Source organism: Convolutriloba macropyga, chromosome 14 (genome assembly GCF_964194025.1).
Source record: "Convolutriloba macropyga chromosome 14, txConMacr16.3, whole genome shotgun sequence".
NCBI lineage: Eukaryota > Metazoa > Xenacoelomorpha > Acoela > Convolutidae > Convolutriloba > Convolutriloba macropyga.
In genome coordinates, this window is record NC_134481.1 from 29,150,941 (window position 1) to 29,168,767 (window position 17,827).

General features: G+C 37.5%; 2 protein-coding genes across 2 annotated transcripts in view; both read right to left on the reverse strand.

Moving 5' to 3' along the window:
• The window catches only part of LOC142353214 (uncharacterized), a 712,302-nt gene that overhangs the window by 374,887 nt on the left and 319,588 nt on the right, over positions 1-17,827 (reverse strand). The window lies entirely within an intron of this gene.
• Positions 4,434-5,992, reverse strand: LOC142353215 (tubulin alpha-1A chain-like). Its single transcript, XM_075405444.1, has one exon. The coding sequence runs from the start codon at positions 5,909-5,911 to the stop codon at positions 4,556-4,558; it is 1,356 nt and encodes a 451-aa protein (XP_075261559.1). The 5' UTR covers positions 5,912-5,992; the 3' UTR covers positions 4,434-4,555.

Consider the following 17,827-nt stretch of genomic DNA (forward strand, 5'->3'; position numbering starts at 1 on the left):
TAGCAAAGTTCATATTTTTGTACTTTAAGTTGCTTTAATCTTCTTTTCTATTTACATTATGTTAGTGTTGCTGAAATCTACTGAAATTGAACTGAATAAAATTTGAGCAAAGAATTGTATGGTTGTTTTTGTCCAGATTCACTTTAATCAGAGTTCTGGAAACTTCTGTTACAAAATAATCGTGTTTCTTTAGATTAAACGAAAGTCTTTCTGCATTTCCAAGATAAAATAAAAAATGATTTCCTTAAAATATTGAAAATTACCCGGCGAAACGTACATTTTGGTTGGATACATATACTTGAATTAGTCACTGTTTTACGCGGCTGGATTGCTCTTAATAACCTGTCAATTAGACAAGAAACAAAGCCTAATTAGTAAATAAATGAATAAAAATCCCGCTCATTATTAATTGCGGATTAAACAGGTTGCTGTCATTATCTATCCAAAAAATACTTAAATTGTTTAAACAGTATCAAATAACAATCTGAAAAATTTGTTCAAAAACCATTTATTAAGCTTTGTTTAAATCAAAAGAGCACAAACGGACGAAATTTAGATTCTAATTTTGGTTCAGCAAATCGATAAATTTCATTACCAAGAAGACTTTCGGATGAATATTTTTAGCACTCCCATCAGAAAAATGTCTAAACAAAGGCGTGACAACAGTTCAATGCGTGAATACAGATGACTAGTACATGTCTCCGCTAATGCAATTTTGTTTAAATTGAAGTCCTATGAATGAGGCTGTTACTAACAATACATCCACCAACTACTGTTAAAGCACCAAATTCGTATAGGCTCATAAGATGTAAAATTCTCTCACTTCAATAACCGCAATTAAAAAATCATAGAACAACAACTGAATTACAATTCGAAGAACTGCTATGATCTAATGAAATGATAGTTAACATTTTGACAGCAACATTCAACCAAGACAATCATCCAAAACCATAACACTATATGCGCAAAAATGAACAAAAAACTTAAAAACATTCAGAAATATCCTTTATCCAATATCAAGTGCATTAAGAATCACCAAGAATAATAACCATTTTATTATTAAAAATATTGACCATACGCATCTTTAGAACATGTACACAATACAATAACCTTGTGCGAATTAATGACACATCCCTTAAGAACCTAAAAAAGAATTAAGATCTGAAGAAATTGCCAAAAAAAGTTTTTTGTTGAGAGTCAGCTGCCCAATAAAAAAAATAACATACCTACATACTAAAATCATTAACCACAGCATACATCAAAACGTCATAGTATTCGATTTATCAGTTCCTACGGCTGAAAAATAAATGAAGGAACAGTCTCAAAATTTCTTTAAACATTTAAAAAACGATATCGTATTCAGTGAAACTGTGACCCAGTGAAATGTGAGTTATAATATAGGGACCAAAACTATGCCGGACTAGAAGTACGATAAGAACTGTCAATTTTGAGACTAAATTATAGGTTAACTATAGGAAAACAACAAAAACATGCAATGTTCAGAATTTTTTAAAGAAAGGTGATCGTTTAAAAAACCAAAAAGATGTTTGCTGTGAATGCAACTAAAAGCCAGCACTTATGTCACATCAATAACCAATGAACCTGCCTTCCGCGAGACCTAATGATAAGACAACTACAAATTCAAAAATTTGCGAAGAAGAATTTTGATTAACCTTATCCATACCAGCAATCGATGAAACCTGTAATGAATGCGATTAAGTGATAAGACAGCAATTAATTGCAACAAGTAATATTAAAACTATTTATTCACTATTTTTTTGAAGACGAAATGCCTTCAACTCATAGAAAGCAGTAGCTAAAAACTAAAAAAAAACGATTATTTCTTAACTTATCTAGTTCATCCGAGATAAGACAACAAAATGAACAGCAAAATAACTCGCAAAATTATTCAATAACATTTCTCGAAAAGAGTTAAAACAATGAAAGCATTAGCTTTGAAATGAGCCAAATAACGTAATTCCTATTAGCAACCAATGAGACCCGTTTCTTATGAGATTAAACGATGAGACAGCAGAAAAACGTAACAACTTTCGCAAACTCAAAACATCTCTACAATTATTTTAGATAAACTAGCTGTTGCAAATTCATGTCAACCTTTTGTTATGAACTGGAATCATTAATTGAGTTTAGTTTTTGTTTAAATATTAATCAATGAGACCTTTCATTAATGATACTAAGTAAATTGAAAAACAAAAATACTTATAAAAGCAGAAAAAGTAAACAGTTCCGAAGTGACGCAAGTAAAAGAAATCCCTCAATTAAACAAAAAATTGTTCAATCACAAGTTTGAGAATAAATACTCTCTGCACACACACTCAATCTCTTTAAATCTCTACACCGTGATTCAGATCAGCACTCTAATTTGATTTCTCATTGGCGTGAAAAATACGAAAAAAGTGTGCACGGATCCAGAAAAAATTACCCGGAAGACTCCGAAATCGAATCCTGGAACAATTTGAATTACACCTTAGCTACTAGCTAAAAAAATGTTTTCTGAAACTACATTGGACCGTTCAATCTGAAACAACAATTGGATGAAAATATTTTTTAGCGAAAAGCAAAATATGGACAAAATTCTTGGTAAATTTCCATATCTTGCTCCAAAAGCATTGTTTTTAATAAATTCTACTGTAAGAACATTTAATTCATTAAAAAAATATGATATTCATTTGATGAACAAAATTTAATAACATCAACAAAAGGCAACAAAAAACGAATACTGAGTCTACGGAAAAAAAGGTTAATTATCTTAAAATTTCGAAGCCTCAAAAACTGTTCTCATCATACCTTCAAAAAATGCCAGAATTATTCATTAACACAACAACGACACCCAGGCGCACTGCAAAACAGTTAAAAATTCCTCGAGAAAATTTAAAAAAGTAGCAACATTTTTTCTATATAAAATATGTGCAATTAAAAGTTTAATTGTTTTCACGTAGTAAAAAAACTCAGTACACAAGACAAGAAAACCTCAAAGACAAAAGACTTTAACAATTGCTCAAGTCTATCTGAACTGATAATAACGCATTCAGCGAGCAAAGAAAACAAACTGCATCAACCAAATAATTACCCCAGACACTAATAACATGAAAAATTGTACAAACGGCTAAAAAACGTGCAAAACGGCTAATCTCAAAAAATAGTCCAAGAATGCTTATAAAATTCTAATATGAGGTTCAGATGGTCAAAAATGCTCTCAAACCTGATACTTGTTAATATGGTTCAAAAATACATGTTTGAGAAATCACTGAAAAGCCGAACGTGGTCATCGAATTTTGCGACTTTTCAAACTTTTCTCGCTTTGTCTTAAAAACGCTGCATGAACAGACAATCGCCCTCTTATCTGTTCAAATAGTTCAAACGTTCGGCATTGACTTTCGCATCATGTTTTAATTATACTCCAAAAATGCTAATATTAAAACCCCTAGACCAATAAGTCCACTCCGAGTCGGAAAAAGGCAGCCCATCAAAACAATTCAAATTTTTTGGATTTCAAATTTACAAGCTGTAAAAACGTTTTATACTGCAACGAACTGCAGACGACGGAAACATCAAAAACATACAATATGGGAAAATTATTATGACCTTCAGATCAAAGAACACAAACGTGAATTAGCACACATAATCACGATTTGTGCCGAAGCAAAGTTGTGGAAACAAGTTTTATAATTGCAGAGTGCTGTAAGTTATGCAACTGTTGAAATCGTAATTTAAGATTTTCAAACTGCTATGGTTTCCCTCGAGTTAACAACTCGGCTTTTCCTCGGAAATTGAGAACTTCTCCATGATTTCAGGGTACTATTGATTGAAACAGCGTCTTGATTGCTTGCAGCTTTTTTGCTTAAAGAGGAATCGAAATTCAGCAAAATTTTTCAATTAATGACTTAATTTATTATTTTTCTATCTCGCGCTCGCCTTCGATAATAATTGTGCACAAAATTGAAATTTGCAAATTACAATTTACTAAATAGCTGAATCTATATTTTTGCGAGTTTTGAATAGCTAGGGTTTTTGAAAGTTTGAGCTGCATGGGGTTAGTTTGCATGAACGCATGCAGATAAGCATGTACTGTCATCTTTTCAGTTAAAAATTTTGCGCGGTTCAGAAATGTGTACGATCTTCCGTCGCAGGATATGCTTTTAGTTAGCTTTATCAGTTAAAAACTTCCGCATCTGAATTTCAATGCTCGAAAGGTACTCTGTAATTTCTGCCCCACATGTTTTGCGTACGTATTCAGAGGAGTACTTCCATGCATTTAGCATTTTTGTAGGGTAAGTTTTAGTAAGCAAAAAATACAAAGTTGCGTGAAGTAGTATCTGTTAATTTCTTTGACTTGACGCGGGTAGTTTTTGTCAAATGTCAATATCACTTTATTTCGGCAGATTTAAATTTCTTCACAAAGGGAAAAAATATGCACAGCAAGTTTTTATTCATGATCTATATCCAATTATTGATCACAAGCCCAAACATAAATTTCTGAGTTCATGAGTTTTTGGTTATATCCTGAATGGAAAGTGTCGTCGAATGAACATTCTTAGTATTCCTCTCCTTCCTCTTCGCCCTCTCCCTCAACAGAGTCAACTCCCACCTCTTCGTAGTCCTTTTCCAGGGCAGCCAAGTCCTCACGGGCCTCGGAGAACTCACCCTCCTCCATACCCTCTCCAACGTACCAGTGGACGAAAGCTCGCTTGGCGTACATCAAGTCGAACTTGTGGTCAAGTCTGGCCCAGGCCTCGGCGATGGCAGTTGTGTTGCTCAACATGCACACTGCTCGCTGGACCTTGGCCAGATCACCTCCGGGTACGACAGTTGGGGGCTGGTAGTTGATTCCGACCTTGAAACCAGTTGGGCACCAGTCCACGAATTGGATGGTCCTCTTGGTCTTGATGGTCGCGATGGCGGCGTTGACGTCTTTGGGCACAACGTCGCCTCTGTATAGCAGACAGCAAGCCATGTATTTTCCGTGTCTTGGGTCGCATTTCACCATCTGGTTGGCTGGCTCGAAGCAAGCGTTGGTGATCTCGGCAACCGTCAACTGCTCGTGGTATGCCTTCTCGGCAGAGATGACGGGAGCGTAGGTGGCCAGAGGGAAGTGGATTCGAGGGTAGGGCACCAAGTTAGTCTGGAACTCTGTCAAGTCCACGTTCAAGGCACCGTCGAATCGGAGCGAGGCAGTGATCGAGGACACGATCTGACCAATCAACCTGTTCAAGTTGGTGTACGTTGGTCGCTCAATGTCCAAGTTCCTTCGGCAGATGTCGTAGATGGCTTCGTTGTCGACCATGAAAGCACAATCCGAGTGCTCCAGGGTTGTGTGGGTAGTCAAGATCGAGTTGTAGGGCTCGACCACAGCGGTTGCGATCTGAGGAGCGGGGTAGACGGCGAACTCCAGCTTGGACTTCTTTCCATAGTCCACGGAGAGACGCTCCATCAACAGGGAGGTGAACCCGGATCCAGTACCACCACCGAAGGAGTGGAAGATCAGGAATCCCTGAAGACCAGTACACTGGTCGGCCAACTTTCGAACTCGGTCCAAGACGATATCAATCATCTCTTTTCCGACGGTGTAGTGCCCTCGAGCGTAGTTGTTGGCAGCATCCTCCTTGCCAGTGATCAGTTGTTCTGGGTGGAACAATTGTCGGTAGGTTCCGGTTCGGACCTCGTCAACAACGGTGGGTTCCAAGTCCACGAAGACTGCTCTAGGGACGTGTTTGCCAGCTCCAGTCTCGCTGAAGAAGGTGTTGAAGGAATCGTCACCTCCTCCGATGGTCTTGTCACTTGGCATCTGGCCATCGGGTTGAATTCCGTGTTCCAGACAGTACAGTTCCCAGCAAGCGTTACCGATCTGGACTCCTGCTTGTCCTACATGGATAGAGATACATTCACGCATTTTGGTTTGAGTTGAAAGGTTTCGAAGTAGAAACTGAACAAATTTTAGAGCAACTGAGCGTTGAGAGAGAAGAGAAATTAAATGATAATCGGCCACGTAAAACGCTATCGGACCTGTTTGCAAGCGTGCTTTCTATTGTTGCCATTATCTGTTGTCAAGGTGTTACGATAACAAAAAACAAAACACATCTCAACTTTGTTTGTTCTGCGCATTCAACATAGCATAAAATGCACAATTTAATCAAAATTACAAATAAAGCCACGTATGCACTATAAGAAAAGAGTAGAAGTTAAGTTACGCAAAGTAGATATAAAACAACAAAACAATTCGCGTTTAATGAAAAGAACACGTTTTTTATTAAGGATTGCCAAAACTAAAAAGACATATTTGGCGGTGATAAAAGTAAATTGGCAAGATATTGACCATATAAGAGCAGAGTAGAGCAAATGAAGTAAAAATGAATCGTAAAAGTTGATTAATAATAAGAACAATGACATCTATCAGAAAGATTGTCAGAAAAGTTGACTCATAATAACTTATGTATGAAAAGTTGTTCGAAATACTGTCGGAGAAATAGCATTTCCTATTATTTTTTAGTAATTAAATAAACCCTGAATTCTCTAGTATTCTGTTTTGGCAACTTTTTTAGTGAATATTTATGCAACTACTGAAATATCTCGTTAATATCCCTAAATCGGATCGAGTTTATATTTATATAAATGTTGTCAACTATAGGATACAGAATATAAAACCAAGAACGGTTAAATTAACAACAGTCACCGCCATGTTCAGCTCATTAGGCCGGATCATTTAAAAAAGCTCCTCGTGAAGATCAATTGTTCGTAAAAACAAATCCGTACTTGATAGATCAGACCTGAAAGAATCGATTTCTGGATACTTTAGAAAATGAATGAATGAAGTATCGGGAAATACGAAATGCTTCAAAGATGCTGGATTCAGATGCTTAAAAAGATCAACTATCGGATATGGGATAACTTTTTCTTCTAATCTCTCGACGGGCAGCCGAAAGGGTTTCCTGATTAGGCAATCTCAGCAAAGGAAAAACATTAGTTTCACTAGTCAAGTGAACTTTAGTTAAGACTTGTACATATTCATCCGCTTTTAATGCTTCAAATGATCGATTGCAGTGCTATCTAAACTACAGCGTCTAGAGAGACTGCAAAAGACTTGTTTAAGACGAATCATCACGTGAAAATGGTAATTAGCCTTAAGAAAATGAAATAAAATTATTGCATTACGGCATCACTATGTGCACCGTACTTCCTAATTTTCATTAGGGAGAGGGGGGCTATATGCTCAACTCGGTTTTTTTTGTTGGATCAATTTTGACCGATCGATATTGATCGCAGAGAGATGTGAGTGGTGTGGTATCATCAGAAAGCAAAAAAATTGATTTTCGTTTTTAGATCAGGCTTTAAATTCCTTATTTTTTGATCATTGCTTAGCTGCTACCTTTTGCCTCAGTCTAAATTAAGGACCAGGTACTCTTCTTCCGTCCGACTGTGTGAAATGAAAATACATGCAACACCCGATTTATTTCGGTGAGCTCAAGGTTTCTCGAAAGTTTGTTGAAAGTATTCATGGGACGCGGGGTAGCAAGACTACAGCAGATCTACGATTTGCAACTAGCCTTTCGAAAGCAAAACAAAATCACGACAGACAGGCTTCTACACGCTGAAATTCCAAAAGTGCCAAAAGTACAATGCACTCACCTTCTCTCGGACTCGTAGTATTATACTCCAAGTCTTCAAGCAGATCGGAACTTGGTAAGGGGACATGTGCAGATCTAGAGCAGGTACGGGTATAATGAAGCATTATATGCGCATGAAAATAGAGGAACCAGTGAGGCAAGTCTCTCCTTTTCTCTCAGAAAGATCTGCTCATCTTTCAAGTTTAAAAATTTTTGCAGAATAATCTAGAAATTATTAAGTTAACTTCAGCAGATGCTGACGAAGTAAAATGACTAAGGTTCTCGTAGATACAGCAATTTCTGGGCCACATGTGAGAGACTGAATTGTGATTTTTTAGCCAAACGAGTTGACTCTAAGACCGAACCAACAAGCACCGCCCTGAATTGATATCTCAAGATTGTCTACCTCCAAAATCTCATCAACTACGTGGATAGCGTGACCGCTAGCAAGTTTGATCAGAATCAAATATTTCAAGGATTTGATCTAAAATCTCTCTTTTGAAATTATCGCAAAAGTGCATCACCTTAATCATTTAACTTGTTGGCGTATTTTAAGGAAAAAGTAGACAACTTTTCGTGCAAACAAGCAACATTGAGCACCTAAGACATATTGACTGTCATTGAGACACCTCAAGTTTCCAATTTATAATGATGTGTTTCATCTTTTTCGCAAACATGAGGCAACGTATTGCAGCACCCAGCACATCGCAATCATCGTCCACCGCAATTGATCTTAACTTCTCTATCAATAGCTGGCATATCTGAACTTAACAACAATTCAAAGCTTTATAATTAAAAAGAGTCTTTCTTCTGGCCCATTTTTGTGTCTGTAACGATTGGTGAACCTCCAGTTCTGACAGTGCGAACAATATATCATTTGTTTACCGAGTCCTAGTGTGTTGAGATCGGGTTTGAGTATTCTAATATTAACAAATCACTGAATACAAAGCCAACGAGTATGGATTAAGACAGAATAGGGTATCTGCTGAAAAATTGCGAAAACTGCTATACCTAGAGCGAATTCTTTAACAGCTATCAAGAACTGTTAACTCTTGATCAAACTTAATGCATTCTAAAATTGTAAGCCAGAAGAATGGAATAAAAGCAAAACCCTTTTTACGTAAATAATCACAAATGGAACATTTCAAACAAATGTGTTGCCTCATATTTGGCTTCTTCGCCAAGAATATAGCATGTTCCCAATGACCTTGGGAACTCAAGAAAAGCATGACAATTGCTGATGATTAAAACTACCGCCAAAAACCTGAGAGTTACTCTTTCCCGAAAACATCTGACAAGAAGTTGCAACCAAATATGAGCAACCAAAAGTCTAGAATATATGTTTCATTACATAAAATGGAGACCTACCTCCGTGATTAAGAACCAATCGTCTACCTTCTGAAACGGATTTTTTTTAAAAAACAAAGAGGGTGACATCACCCCATCCCCCCCCCAAGACAATTAACAGTGCTGAACCTACACCTGCAAGCAGAACAAGCTCGCATTAGCAGTTCTAGAGAATCAAACCAAGCTCTAGAGAAGCCAACCAAGAGTCTGAGAAACCTACCCAGCCTGCGCAGCAAGAAGTCACCAAAAATTTCAGAAGAAGAGATAAGATACGTCTTCAAAACATCAAGAAAAGCCCCCAAGACAATTTTTTTCGGTCTCAGACGTCACCAAAGACGAGGAAATTTTTTTTCAAGGGTTCCAGCCTTAACCGGATCAAGAAGGCCTGACTTTTTTTGGCAGCAGACGTCACCAAGAGATGATAGCCCGAGGTCCCAGACGTCACCTCAGAAGTCCCATTCCCGGTTAGACGTATCCAAAAAAAACTTTAATTTTTTTGCGACAAAAATCTCAAAAACAAGAAAATTGTCCCCCTACGAGCTTTTGTCGATGCTTTATGAAAAAATAGCCATGAGAAACCACATGCCAGAATTTAGCAGCAAAAAACACACAGATTGTACGAAAAAACGATATAGCGTTTTTTGCATCAGAAAAATTCAAAAACATTTTTCTGAATTTGTCGCAAAAAATCTACAGAACAGTAAAATTAGTAGTTGAATAAAACACCTCAGTTGGACCGTAAATTGACTTTCTTAAAGTCTAGTTGTTTATGTAAAACTTTTGCTCAATAAACGAAAAATTTGCAAAAGTGCTTTTTTGAGCGCCAAAAATCAAAAAAACGTTTTTCCAACCTTTTAATGAAAACTTTTTAATAAATCCAAGAAAAACTATTGATTTGGCCACCTCGGTTTGTTATAATACAAGTTTTAAAGATAGTTTATGGGTCTTTGACTTCTTTGACTTCATAAATTCAAAAAACGTTTTTTTTACGTTATGATATAAACAATTAGTAGATCCAAGAAGACCTATTGATTGGGCCCCCTCAGTTTGTTTTAATACAAGTTTCATAGTTAGTTTACGGGTTTCGCGTTTTAACAAAGAGGCAACTAGAATTTGGCAAAATTTGCATCTTTGATTTTAAAAATTCAAAAAAAGTTTTCTTTACGTTATGATAAAAACAATTAGTAGATCCAATAAGACCTATTGATTGGGCCCCTCAGTTTGCTTTAATACAAGTTTCAAAGTTAGTTTATGGGTTTTGCATGTTAACAAAGAAGCAACTAGAATTTGGCAAGAATTGCATCTTTGACTTTAAAAATTCAAAAAACGTTTTCTTTACGTTATGATATAAACAAATAGTAGATCCAATAAGACCTATTGATTGGGCCCCCTCAGTTTCTTATAATACAAGTTTCAAAGTTAGTTTATGGGTTTCGCATTTTAACAAAGAGGCAACTAGAATTTGGCAAAAATTGCATCTTCGACTTTAAAAATTAAAAAAAAAACGTTTTCTTTACGTTATGATATAAACAATTAGTAGATCCAAGAAGACCTATTGATTGGGCTCCCTCAGTCTGCTATAATACAAGTTTCAAAGTTTGTCTATGGGTTTCGCATGTTAACAAAGAGGCAACTAGGATTTGGCAAAAATTGCATCGTTGACTTTAAAAAAATCAAAAAAACGTTTCCTTGACGTTATGATATAAACATTTAGTAGATCCAAGAAGGCCTATCGATTTGACCCCCTCACTTTGCTATAATACAAGTTTTAAAGTTAGTTTATGGATTTTGTTTTTTAACAAAGAGGCAACTAGAATTTGGCAAAATTCCATCTTTGACTTTAAAAATTCAAAAAACGTTTTATTGACATTTCGATAGATACAATTACTAAATCCATAAAAACCCGTTAATTGAGCCCCTTCCGTTTGCCATAATACATGCTTTAAAGTTAGTTTATCATTTTTGCATTTTAGTAAAGAAGCAGCTTGAATTTAGCAAAATTGCATCTTTGACTTTAAAAATTCAAAAAAATGTTTTCCTGACGTTTTGAAATAAACAATTAGTAGATCTTAGAAAACCTATTCATTGAGCCCTCTGAGTTTGGTTTAAAAACAAGCCTCAATTTTAGTGTTTCGATTTTGCATTTAGTAAAGAGGCAACAGAACATTTGCGAAATTGCTTCGTTCACAAAAAAAAATTACATACTACTAACCGCGAGCCTAGTTAATGGGGTAGTATGTATTCCTAAGAGACCAGACAATCACATTTTTTTGTTTTCATTTTGCGTATACTACTAACCGCACGCCTAGTTAATGGGGTAGTATGCACTGAAAACAACTTCTCAAGAAAAAAGAAAAAAAAGAAAATTAAAAACTCTTTTCTTTAGCTCAAAAGCAAGAAAATCAAAAGCTCGAAATAACTCCCCTCTTAAATTCGCTCACTCAAATAATTCCTTTGAGTTGCAAAACTCAAACGTCTCTTTCTCTCTGTCCGCGGTCCCAGAAGTTGCCGAAAGAAGTCCCCTTGCCCCTTTTCGGTCTCAGTAGTCACCAGATAGAAGAAGAGAGCATTTTTGGTGTCAGTAGTTACCATAGTAGATGATCTTCAAAACTTAGTGTCAGCAGTTACAAGAGCGGAAAGAATATTCAAAGTAAAGATTTCAAAAGTTTTGAAAAGAAAACAAGAAGCAAGCAGTTCAACTTAAGAGGAAAGCATTTCAAACGAGCCCCAGTACAAATCGAGTTGTCTTGTCTGCTTGTCTGTAGCTCACGTTGCCTATTCGCACGGCAAAAAAGAAAACAAAAACTTTTAAACTTTTTCAACACAGGGTATAAACAGTAGCAACCTCTATGCATTTTTTGTTCCTTTATCAAAAATGGTTTGTCCTTGTAAAGGATTGTAACAAAAACTATTCAAGAGCCATACACTTATTCTATTCATAAGAAAATCCTGATTTCCCCAAGGTGTAGCAATTATTTGGTCGTGTTTATTCAAATAACGAAAAAAACGCGCGCACACGGTTATTTTTCTGTTTTTTAGATAAAACTAGCTCGATTTAGCACAAAAAAAACTTTAGGATTCTATTTTTCGGAAAAATTGCGTCGTAATTTTTGAACAACAAAAAAATCTGGGGCTGATTAGCCTCACCTTGTCATAAACATTGTTTTTCAACTTTGAAATTTGCGTTGCTCCCGTTTCGAAGCCGTTTTCACCTGTTAGTACGAAAAAGACCAACAAGAGCAAGATGACAAAGAAGAACAGTCAAAGTTGTCAGTACGCGTTAAACAAATTCAAAATTGTAGAGCTGAGTTTGAAAAGCAAGCTGGACCTCTTACAAATTGCAATAGATTAGAGAAAGAGTTTCAAATCACTCACCCTGCTCATCAATAAAGCAAAAGCAAATGTTGACGAGCTGAAAAAAACACTTGATGCCGTGTTAAAGGAAAGTCCGAACTCCAGCAGCACTTCATCTGTCATGGAACGATATTCAAACCTTCTGTCACGTCTAGAGAAAATTGAACACGATATTGACAGTTTAGATGACGATGGACTACTCAGCCAATCTTCAAATAGGATACGCGATGATGTCAGTGTAACAACTCATACGACTGCCAGATATCCAACCTCACGGAGATGCTCACCATCAATGAACGAAATTCCAGAAGCAAGCAAACCAGAACGTTCATCATTCTCCAACAAAACACCACTTTTACCACCGAGACCGGAGAAACCATCACTGTTTTTGTCTGAATGCCACACGACCAAACCAATGTTGTCAAAGTTTTTAAATGGCAACAATGAGAATCCGCTTTCTATGGGAATGAGTACAGCAAGTTTATTCAGACCAATTAACATCGATAACACATTGGAGTCCAAAACAGAAGTAAGACACTCGGATAAAAATTTTGCGAAACCTGAGACGACCGTCGCAAAAACTCTCGATCGTTTTGCTCTTAGTGATACAACGTTATCTGCTGTTGATAATTTTACAGTCAACCAGCAGCAGCTTAAAGCAGACAATGATTCAGTCCAGCCGCTTAGTTTTGTAAGCACGCAAAATAAATTTCAAAACCAATTTCCTCAGGAATCTTTAATCAATTTCAGTCAAAAAACATGCTATCTGAATTTTCTCGAGATATCGCCGAGGAACGGTTTCAGACGCAAACGTTTGAACCAAAGAGCATGGGTTGTTCCAAATACCAAGGAACACATAATTCCCGCTTGATGAATCCCAGTTCTGTCAAATATTACAGTCAAGAAAACGCACAGAATCTAGATTTTGATCCGCAACAGACAAAACAACCAATTGAACTGAGTAAATCAATGACAAACTTTAATCAGTTCTCTGAAAATTCCTGCCAAAGCGCAATCAATTTTCAAACTTCTAACATATTTTCTTTACCATTGTAAAATCGACAGGAATTGAAAAACACAGAGAGTAAAATTTTACCAGGAAACTTTACTCAATTCCAGCCACAGTCACAATTCAAAACCGTAGGCATTGAGCCTCTCAACCCATTCGGTGTTCAACAAACCGCCTGTTCAAAAACAATAACTGAAAGTGTTCCCATTGCTCATCCAATCTCAACGTTTCCCCCACAAGCACTGCCCTCAGTAGAGCAAAATCCCGAGTCACAATTACCACATTCACATCAATTTTCTAGCGTATTACATCCAATATCAAATGAAATGTTCAGACACCCTTCATTTGAGATAAATTCTTTACCGTGGACCTCAAACACAGCTCCATATTGGCAGAATCCAACGAGTAAACACTCAATAAAGTTACCACCTCTTAAAATTCAAAACTTTAATGGCAACCCATTGATGTACCACGAATGGATAAATAACTTTTTTTGCCTCGTGCATAACAACACCAGTATTACTGACACACATCGTATCACCTACCTGCAAAATGTAGTTACTGGAAAAGCTAAAGATGTCATCCAAGCGTATTCGTGTGATCCTGCTTATTATAGCACAGCTTTAAACGAACTCATGTCATATTTTGGTAATCCTACAATAGTGGCGAATGCCTTCATAAATCAATTGGAAAACTGGAAATCAACTATTGGCTATAACAAGCAAAACTTTGTAGCTTTTGCTTTGTTCTTGAAACGTTTAGTGCAAGCTTTCCAATACCTGGGATACACAGCAGACCTACAGAGCTCAACACTTATGAAGAAAGCTAAAGAAAAAGTCCCGCATAACATCCTCCTCAAATGGACAGAGTACACCGTTACATCAGTCGAAACACCAGCTACTGTAGTTGAATTTCAGAAATGGTTAGAAGTTCAAGCACATGTGTACGATAAGATAAACCGCGAAACATTCCAGGAAAATAACCTTCGTAGAAACAACTTTAATAGCTCTGGAAACATGAACAACAGCGATAGTCACGAAAGAAATTTAAGTACCCAAAGTTCAGGCTTTCCAGCACAGCCGACTAATCGAAATCAGTCAACAATAATAAGCAGTAGCAGTACTCCGAAACCGCCTAGCGCCCCTCCATTTCCACCCCTAAACAACGTAAATCAAGCAAAGCGTTTTGCGAGAAATGTCGTGGAAACCATATACTAGCCACCTGTCCCGATTACCAAAAATGTAGCCCAAGCCAACGATTTGACATTGTAAGCAAGAGCAATCTTTGCTCGAACTGTTTGAGCAATAAATACAAAAAGCAAAACTGCCCATCAACAAAACGCTGCCAAACATGCAGCGGATACCACCACACAACACTGCATGACCCTGGAAAAATTATCAAGCGTCCGCCAGCTGCTTTTGCAACCAGCAATTCCTCAGGATCAAATGTTACCAACCAAGAAAATCAGCCTGTTAAACAGCAATATGAACCTGCAAATAACAACAACGCAAGCATCCCATCCAAATCACAAAAGAGCCGCTACGGACAGTCTTTTGCAAAAAAAAATCTGAATCAATTTCAGCGCGCTAATTTGAACAATGCCAACCAAAATTTTAGCGTGAATCATCTACAGTCTACTCAAAAAGAATGGTTTGAACAACTTCAACTTACCCCAGTATCTTTTCTAAACGGCAAGAAAGCTTCCAATACGTACGCTCTGATCGATCCAGGAAGCCAATTTACTTTCATACTTGACAAAATCACAGAGTTCCTTGCTCTTCCATGCGAAGATCATGAAGCCATTACGCTTCAGTATCTTAACACAGAGCCTGATATGCCACTTTCAAAAATTTCTGAACAAGTGACAGTTGCACCCTACAAAAACTTGGACCAAAAGTTTCAAATTACAATAAATTATAGCACTCCTTGTTTAAATGTAGCTCCAGCTAACACTTTTGAACTCAACCAGCTTTGCAGTGCATTTAAAGAATTGCGTCACATTAACTTCCCAGAAATAGCTGAAGGCAAAACTGGTGCACTTTTGGGAATAAAAATTTTTGCTTTCACACATCCAGTTGAAGTCATCCCGGCAACTAAAAACCAGCCTTTTGGCGTAAAGACGAGGCTTGGATGGACCCTAGCTGGAGAGTACGAAAGAGTGCAAAAACAACCCAAACAGAGATCTCACCAGCAGAAACAGTACGTGTACCACGTATCACGACAAAGCTCTGGCGATCAGCCCCTCGAAGAATTGCTTTAGCAATTCTGGAAAATGGAAGCCGAAGGAACTCAACCCGAGAGTGAATCTTCAAATCCCGCTGACAAAGAAGCCCTTGACATATTGAAAAAGACAATCACTTACAATGGTGAGAGGTACAAAATTGGACTCCCTTGGAGAAAGCCATTGAGCATAGAAAATAACTATTTCGCAGCTCTCAGCCAGCTGAAAAGTCTTCATAAGCGACTCAGTAATGACATCCAATTGAAAGAGTTGTATGAGCAAGCTCTCACAACAGATCTTCAAAAATTTTATGTCAAGCCAGTTGAAATGCAGCAGCCAGAATCCGAGAAAATTTGGTATTTGCTCATCACCCGGTGTTTAATCCAAACAAGCGCGGAAAATTTCGCAGAGTAGCAAATGCTGCGGCCAAGTTTAAAGGCCAATCTTTGAACTCAAATTTCATCACAGGACCAGATTTGCATAACAATTTGGTAGGAATCCTTTTGAGGTTTCGTGAAAACCCAGTTGCCATTCTATCTGATATTGAAGGCATGTTCGTGCAGATAGCAATAAGGCATGAGAACCAATCTGCACTACGCTTTCTTTGTCCCAATGAAGAGATTATTAACCAATACCACTTTACCAGATTAATTTTTGGAGCAACCTGCTCCCCTTTTGTGCAATTTTCGTGTTGAACCATTGCGCAGAAGATAATGCAATTGAATTTCCAAAAGCAGTTTCTGCTATCAAAAACCATTTTTACATGGACGACTATATCCATTCTTTGCCGTCTATAGAAGAAGCAATTGAAACCATTAACCAGACTAAAAGTAGCCTTCATAAAGGTGATTTCGCTTGACAAAATTTGTGTCAAACAAACATGAAGCCCTAAGATCCATTGAGCAGGAAGATCGAGATGAACTGAAAGAGATCAATAGAGTCCTCGGTCAGAAATGGAATACCAGAACTGACTGTTTTCTAATGAAGACAGTAGAACAATTTCCCCGAAATGCAAGTGAGTATACACAAAGGAAAATGTTCAGCTTAGTATCAACCATTTTCGATCCCCTAGGAATTTTGTCCCCGCTCACAATTAGAATCAAAGTGCTTTTACAACAAGTCTGGATGCTAGGCAAGAAGTGGGATGAACCACTTCCCACAGAACTTCATTCCAACCCACAAAAAGTGCTCGATAGTTACTTTGCAATGCCTGATATCAAAATCCCAAGATGGTTGAACTCTTCAACGAATCAGGAAAATAGTCACCAGCTCCATGTCCTTGTTGACGCCTCAACTGTTGCATTGGCAGCAGTTGCTTATATTCGCACCCCAAAATAGGACGAAATCTTTCAAACATCTTTTCTGCTTGGAAAATGCAAAGTTGCATCAATAAAACAAATTAGTGTGCCAAAATTAGAACTCGAAGCAGCCGTTTTAGGTACACGCCTCCGCACATTGATACGAACGGAAATGACAATAAAGTTTGAAAAAGTCTACTTGTGGACAGATAGTCGTGTTGTCTTAGATTGGATCAGCTCAACTAAAAAACAAAACATTTTCGTCTCGAATCGAATCAAAGAAATTAAGAAAACAACAAAAACCGATGAGTGGAATCCTGTCCCAACTAATATTAATCCAACCGACCATGGAACGCGTGGCCTTGAGCCTTCAAAAATCCCCCCGAGACGGCTTACAGCACCACAATTTTTGCAAGACACCGAAAGTTCTTGGAAAGATATGAAAAAGATTTCAACCGTAGGTGCCGTAACAAGAAATACAAAAACACCAATCAAACTTGTTCTAGACCCGAACCGTTTTCCAACTTGGATTACGCTACTTTTAAGCCTCGCAACTGTCTTCAATTTAGCGATTGATTCAGAGCGCTAAGAGGACACTCTTAATCATTCTAGGATCTAAGCGTCTCTCCTTCGACATCTTTGAGACAATAATGGTTGCAGTCGAAGCAATCCTGAATTCCAGACCCTTGAAAAACTTTGCTGATCAGCCTGAAAACGAAAAACCACTCACTCCTAACCATTTCCTCATTCAACGCCCTTACAGTTCCCTGCCACCCGGAAATTTTGGAGACCAACAGTCAGCTAGTTTCAAGAACTGGAAGCACGTGCAGCAGTTGATGAACCACGTGTGGCGGCGTTTGATTAGGGAGTACCTGCCGACATTACTCAAGAGACGTAAATGGACAGACAACAACCAGCCTCCTCTGAAAGTTGGAGATGTTGTGTGGGTACTCAAAGACTTGACGCCGAGAGGAAT

Bases quoted from the DNA above. Each gene is read 5' to 3' on its own strand.
- LOC142353215 (XM_075405444.1), bottom strand. From the start codon at position 5,911: ATGCGTGAATGTATCTCTATCCATGTAGGACAAGCAGGAGTCCAGATC.